Below are 7,465 nucleotides of genomic sequence, written 5' to 3' on the forward strand. Positions count from 1 at the left end.
TATAATTGTTGGCACAGCCGGATATCCACATGTGGAAGAAGGAAATTAGACCCCTATCTTATATCATATGCAAAAATCAACTCAAAATTGATGAAAGACTTAAATGTAAGGCATGAAACTGTAAAACTACTGGAAGAAAACAGAAGAAAAGCTCCATGACACTGGTCTAGGCAATGATTTTTTGGATGTTGAACCCCAAAGCACAGACAACAAAAGCAAAATAGACAAATGGGCTTATATCAAACCAAAAAGCTTCTGTAGAGCCAAGGCAACAATCAAAAGAGTGAAGAGACAACCTAAAGAATGGAGAAAATATTTTCAAACCATACATCTGGTAAGTGGTTAATATCCAAAATGTATAAGGAATTCAAACAACCCAATAGGATAAAAAAAACCCAATTAAAAAATGGGCAAAGGATTTGAATATAAATTTCTCAAAAGAAGACATACAAATGATCAACGGGTATACAAAAATGTTCAAAATCATTCATTAATCATCAGAGAAATGCAAATTTAAGTAACAATGACATATCAGCTCTGTCTTAGTTCATTTGTGCTGTTATAACAAAATACCTGAAACTGAGTAATTTATCAAGAACACAAATTTATTTCTCATAGTTTTTGAGGCTGGGAATTTATTTATCGTAGTTTTGAGGCCAAGATCAAAGCACCAACAGGTTTGATTATTTGGTGAGGGCTGCTCCCTGCTTCTAAGACAGTTTCTGTTGCTGTATTCTCTGGAGGGGTAAAATGGTGGAAGGTGGAAGGGTAAGTGTGGAGAATGCTGTGGAAAGCCTTTTTATAAGTGCCTTAATCCCATTCCAGGGAGGAGCCCTCATGGCCTAATCACTTCTTAGAGTCCCTACCACTTAGTACTATCACATTTGCCATTAAGTTTCAACACCAGAATTTTGGAGGGGACATATTCAAACCATAGCAACCTCACACCTATTAGAACAGTTATCAAAAAAAGATGAGACACAAGTGTTGGAGAGGATGTGGAAAAAAGGGAATCCCTGCACATTGTTGATGAGAGTATACATTAACACAGCATAGCATATGGAAAACACTATAGACATTCCTCAAAAAGTTAGAAATACAAGTACCATATGGTCCAGGTATCCTATTACTGGGTATATATCCAAAGAAAACAAACCAGTATGTTGAGGAGGTATCTGCACTCTTAATGTTCACTGAGGCATTATTCAGAATAGCCAATATATGTGAGCAACCTAGTGTATATGAAGAGATGAATGAGTAAAGAAAATACCTTAGAAAGAAGAAAATCCTGTTATTTGGGACAACACAAATGCAGCTGGAGGATATTATGTTAAGGGAAATAAGCCAGGTATGGAAAGACAAATACCACATGATCTCACTTGGATATGGAATCTAAAAAAGTTGAACTCATAGGAAAATAGAGTAGAATGGTGGTTACCAGGAGCTGGAGGTGGGGAAGGGAAGCACTGGGGAGATGCTGGTCAAAGGACACAAAATTTCAGTTAGATAGGCAGAATAAGTTCAAGAAACCTATTTTACAATATAGTGATTATGGTTAAAGACAATGAATTGTATTCTTGAAAATTGCTGAGAGAGTAGATTTTAGGTGTTCTCACCATAAAAAATTATAAGTGGGTGAGGTAATTCATATGTTAATTAGTTCGATTTAGCCATTCCACAATGTATACATTTTAAAACACGTTTTACACAAAAATATGTATAATTTTTATCTTTTAATTGAAAATAAATTCTAAAAATGACACATGTAAGGTTATATTTATATAATCTTCAAAACCTAGCATAATTAATCTAATGGTATCTTCAAGGGAGCTAATGACTGGGAAGGGAATAAAGAAAGCTTCTGAGGTTCAGTTATTGGGATGAGTTCACTTGGTAAAAGTTAACTGAGCTGTCACTTATAATTTGTGCCCTTGTATATATGTATGCTATACTATAATAAAAATGTACACTCATTAGAAAAATTTTATTCTGATTTATCTATAGTGTCTTTGAATGGATCTGTTTGTAGGTATACAGATTTTTTAGTGGCTGCTGTGGGTATTGCATTGTATATGCATAATTTATCATTGTCTATTGGTATGGACATTTTATTATTTTAAGTGAATTGCAGACCTTACTTCCATTTAAGTCCCTTTACTTCTTGATTTCTGATATAACTGTCTTAAACATTTTCTATACATACGTTAATAACCATATCAATGTTATGGTTATTGCTTCAACTATCAAATATAATTTTAAAAAACTCAGGAGGAAAAAGATACTGTCCTATAGTTTTAGACTTCACACTGTTCTTCCTTTATTCCTGATGTTCCACGTTGGTTTCTATCATTTCTTTTTTGTTTGAAAAACTCCCATTAGCCACATTTTTAGGATGGGTATACTGGCATCACATTTTCATATTTTTCTTTCATATGAAACTATCTTTGTTTTACCTTCATCTCTGAAGGACATTTTCACTGGATATGGAATTCTAGATTGACAGAATTCTTCTTATTTAGCACTTGAAAGATGTGGTGACACTTTTTCCTGGCCTTCTTGGTTTCTGACAAGAAATCTGCTGTCATTCAAATAATAGTTCCCCTATAGATGATATGTCAGTTTTCTCTACTTTCAAGATTTGCTTTCAAAATTTTCTTCTTCAAGATTTTTTGTCTTTAGCTTTCAGATGTTTGATTATGATATTTCTTATTGTGGATTTCTTTGGGATTATCCTGTTTGAGTTTCACTCATCTTCTTGAATTTGTAGGTTAATTACTTTCACCAAATTTGGGTAATTCTGAGCCATTATTTCTACAATTTTTCAGGATCACACCCTTTCTCCTCTCCTTCTGGGACTCTGATGACACGAATGCTAACACTTTTGTTGTCCCACAGTTTATTGAGGCTCTGTTTTTTTTTTTCCTCAGTCTATTTTCTCTGTTGTTGAGATGGAATAATTTCTATTGATCTATTTTTGAGAAGGAACTTGTTTCTCATAGTTTTTGAGGCTGGGAATTTATTTCTCATAGTTTTGAGGCCAAGATCAAGGCACCAAGTTTAATTATTTGTGGAGGGCTGCTCTCTGCTTCTAAGACAGTGCCTGTTGCTGTATTCTCTGGAGGGGTAAAATAGTGGAAGGTGGAAGGATATTGATTCTTTACTCTGTCATCTCCATTCTGCTATTGTGCCTATCTAGTGAGTTTTTTATTTTCCAGTTCTAAAATTTAACTATATAATGGGTTATTATATTTTTAGTTCTAAAATTTCCACTTGGCTCTTTTTATATCTTCTGTTTATTTGCCAAGGTTTTCTATTTTCTCATTGTTTCAAGTGTGTTTGTAATTTCTTATTGAACCATTTTTATAATGTCTTCTTTAAAATCCCTAACAGATAAGGCCAGGCGTGGCGGCGATTACGTCTGTAATCCCAGCACTTTGGGAGGCCAAGGCGGGCAGATCACTTCAGGCCAGGAATTCAAGAGCAGCCTGGCCAATACGGCGAAACTCTGTCTCTACTGAAAACAAAGAAACAAACAAACCAACCAACAAACAACACAAATTAGCCGGATGTGGTGGCACACGCCTGTAGTCCCAGCTACTCAGGAGGCTGAGGCATAAGAATTGCTTGAACCCTGGAGGTGGAGGTTGCAGTGAGCTGAGATTGGGCCACTGCACTCCAGTCTGGGAGACAGAGTGAGACTGTCTCAAAACAACAACAAAAAAATCCCTAACATAATCTCAAAATCTGTGTCATTTCACTGTTGGTTATCTGTCTAATGGTTCTTTTATCATTCAAGTTGAGATTTTTTTCTGGTTCTTGGTATGATGAGTGATTTTTATTGTGTGCTGGACACTTTGGGCATTATGTTAAGAGACTTCAGATCTTGTTTAAATTTTCTATTATAGCAGACTTCTGCTAAAACCACACTAGTGAGGTTATGGAGAGTGTAGCACCTTCTGAGTAAGCCCATGTGGTCTCCTTACTATGGTGGAAGTCCAGGATTCTTGTTCATTTTTTTCCCCATGGTGTTTGGTTGAAGTAGAGCAAATATTGTCAGAAAGGTTTCTGTTTTACTAGACTACCCCTTTCCTGGTCTTTTATTTAAAGCAAGAGAATTTTCTTGGTGCAATTTTTTTGTCTGCACCTGCCAGAATCTTGGTTGCAGATTTTCTAGTGCCCAATCTGGGAAACACAGGAGGCAAAAAGAAAACCCAGGAAACTTACCACTGTCAGTCCTTTAGTTCTGAGGACTCTAGCTACTCTGCCTTGTCCTCTCCAGACTCACCGGAGAAATAATAAGCATATCAGATGTTTACGGCATAAGCTGGTGCTGCTAACGTGCAGCCACCCAGCTTTCAAAGTCTTCTTATGTTTGTTTTATATATTATGCCCAGAGATTTTAGTTCTACTTCACAAGAGCGATAGTAAGAAATACATCTACTTCATTTTGTCCAGAACTGAAAGTCTGACTTTCATTTGTTAAAAAACATAAAAGTAATGCAGTGGTTGGGCTCCTGGATCTTTAAGACTGCTATTTATTCTGATCTCCATGAATTACCGATGTAAAATGATGCATGGTAGTGATCCTAAATGGAAGAGTTGAGGAGGAAGACTTTTTTTTTCCCCCCAGCAGTGATTGAGTAGGAAGGGTACTTTGGCTTTTTGACGTAGCAGGAGATTTTCTTGAGTAAATCAGTAAATTGGCATTTAACTAGAGCTGGTAAAATCAGGATATGAAACAGAACCTGGAAAGTCCCTGGCCAGGCTGATGTTCTACATCTCTTTTGCGGGCTCTGCAATTAATACATCCCTTGGAGCAACTGTCGCTTCTTCCTTGTTAATTGGAAGCTCTTGTGTTTTCCATGACCTCTTTCTGGTGCTGAGCTTTTACATCTCGTATATGTATGCTGCATCTTCCTAATTAGGTAAAGTTCCTTCAAGAGAGCAGGAAACATTCAACCCGAGAAAGCTGATTGAAATTAAAAAAAAAAAAAAGAGAGAGAGAGTGAGAGAGCAGGAAACAGCTCCCCTACTACCTCCTCTCCCTACGGGTACCTACTAAAGTGGTCTTGCTCACCCTAGGGGCCCGTAAACATCTGATATGCTTTTTATGTCTCCGTGAGTCTGAGTAGCATGAGCTGGTGCTCCTAATGTGCAGCCACCCAGCTTTCAGACCTTGCAGAATTGGCTCTGGACTGTGAGAGACAGCGTCTTTCCAGGGCAGCCTGTCTTTAAAAAACAGAGTTCAGTAAGGAGACCCACAGTAGCTACTCAATCCACAGGGAGGTGTTTACTGAAGTCTCTCCTCAGGATCTTTGTGTTTTGGGATCACGTCATGATTTTAAGCCGTACACTAGAATGTTCATATGTTTGACCGTCGTTTGCCAGCCATTCCTCCCTCTCCTGGTGACTCCCATCTATCCACTCACCTTTCCGCCAATAGAGTCCGTGTATTTGTAAAATGAATGTAAGTGTGAATGAGCGAATGCAGGAAAGGAGAAGAATGGAATGGAATGGATGAACTTGAACACTACAAATACTCTTGGAGACCTAAAGATTCTCATGAATTTGCAAATTTATTGACTGAGGCACTGGGGTTGGGAGGTAGTTGTACAGAAACCAAAGAGGCTAAACAGCAGAATTAGATGCAGCCGGAGAGCTCAATGGCTTCTTCCAGGTAGGTTAAGACATGAAGGATTTGCAAACCTCGGGTAGCATCATGAGAGCTCTAAGCCCATCGGTGCCCCTGGAAAACACCTCCAACTCCTTCGCCTCCGTGGTACCCTGGGGGATCTATTTGGACGGCCAGGTAGGCGCCTGCTTCCGCTGGGTCTGGTGGCAAATCGGGACGCCCTTGCCACTCCCGGAGCCACCCACGGAGGAGCCGCCGCCGCCGCCTCCAGAGGAACCACCTCCGCAGACGGAGCCCCCGCCACTGATGATGCAGCCGCTGCCAATCCCGGAGGAGCCGCCGCCGCAGCCGGAGCTCCCGCCACCCCCGCCGCTGGAGAAGCAGCCGCTTCCGCCGCTGCCGCCGCCGCCGGACGATCCCCCTCCGTAACTCGGTTGGGGCGTGCACGAGGTCTGAGTGACCTGCTGCGAGGAGACGTAGCCGGAGCCGCCGCCGCCAGAGGAGCCTCCGCCGCAGCCAGAGCCGCCGCCGGAGTAGCCGCCGCCAGAGCCGCCGCCGGAGTAGCCGCAGACAGAGCCGCCGCCCCCGCCGCTGGAGAAGCAGCCGGAGCCGCCCCCGGAGGAGCCGCCGCTAGAGACGCCTCCGTAGCTCTGGCACTGGACCGCCTGGCCCGAGAAGCCGCCGCCGCCGGAGGAGAAGCAGCCGGAGCCGCCCCCGGAGGAGCCGTCCCCACCGCTGGAGAAGCAGCCGGAGCCGCCCCCGGAGGAGCCGCCGCCGCAGCCGGAGCCGCCGCCACCGGAGGAAAAGCAGCCGGAGCCGCCCCCACCGCTGGAGAAACAGCCAGAGCCCCCGCCGGAGGAGCCCCCGCCGGAGGAGCCCCCGCCTCCCGAGTACTTGATGCTCCCACCGGAGCCCCCTCCGCAGCCTCCAATGCCGCCCCCGCCCCCGCCCCCGGAGGAGCCCCCGCCGCAGCCGCCGCCAGAGTAGCCACCGCCGCCGGAGTAGCCGCAGCCAGAACCGCTGCTGCCGCCCCCTGAGCCGCCGCCGCCGAAGAAGCCGCAGCCACCACCGCCGCTGCCGCCGCCGCCACCGCCGCCGCCGCCGCCAGAGGTCTTCACGCAGTCCACTGGGGGTTGAGGGGTGGGCTGCTTTTTCTGATAAGACATCTTGTCTGAGAAGGAAGGAGAGCCTGGAAGGGGAGAAGAGAGCATCGCTGGACCAGCTGCAAGAGGATACTTACGGAGTCAGCTGCATCCATAGCAACATCGCCATCCTCCCAGGGCTCCCTCCTTCAGGTGCCCGGAGAGCCGTCAGCGGGGTTTCTTATGATTGCTGCTTTTGGAAAAGTTGAGTTCCTCATTCCCCTGCAGAAAGCCTTCATTATGCTTTAAACAGCCCAGTTAGTAGTGCCCATTCTTTCTCCCAGCTCTGCCTCTGACCACTGTTGTGTGATTTGAGGGCAGATCACCCACACGCCCACCTCTTTCTCATTTCCTGTTAAATGAAAGGGTTTGAACACTTCATCTTTCAGGCCTCTTCCAATCTCAACACTGATTCTCTGAGTGCAAATAGAAAACTACCACAAACCTCTACCTAGGATAGGAGATTTTACCCATTCCCAGCACAACAGAGAGAGGTTTGTTGGACTTCATTCTATTGAGGGCTGTTGCACTCCATCCTCTGCAGAAGCTCTTAGTTCAAACTCTTGGTCTGTCCCACTGAGCTAGGCCATGAACCAAGGGCTAGTCACTAGAAAAGACAGGCTCTGCTGTGGCCCTGCCTGGAAACAGGGGAAGGACCCTGGTGGTCCTTTGGACCAACATCCCCGACCAG

The 7,465-nt window shown here is 44.0% G+C and overlaps 1 protein-coding gene across 1 annotated transcript; it reads right to left on the reverse strand.

Annotated features, from left to right (window-relative positions):
* Positions 1 to 3,396: 3,396 nt before the first annotated feature.
* On the reverse strand, positions 3,397 to 7,096 carry LORICRIN (loricrin cornified envelope precursor protein). The gene has a single exon (XM_016951083.3). It carries the CDS (start codon positions 6,841 to 6,843, stop codon positions 5,794 to 5,796), a length of 1,050 nt encoding a protein of 349 aa, XP_016806572.1. The 5' UTR covers positions 6,844 to 7,096; the 3' UTR covers positions 3,397 to 5,793.
* Positions 7,097 to 7,465: the final 369 nt, after the last annotated feature.

This window comes from Pan troglodytes, chromosome 1 (genome assembly GCF_028858775.2).
Source record: "Pan troglodytes isolate AG18354 chromosome 1, NHGRI_mPanTro3-v2.0_pri, whole genome shotgun sequence".
Classification (NCBI taxonomy): domain Eukaryota; kingdom Metazoa; phylum Chordata; class Mammalia; order Primates; family Hominidae; genus Pan; species Pan troglodytes.

Excerpts from the sequence above, each read along its gene's own strand:
- LORICRIN (XM_016951083.3), bottom strand. The coding sequence starts at position 6,843 with ATGCTCTCTTCTCCCCTTCCAGGCTCTCCTTCCTTCTCAGACAAGATG.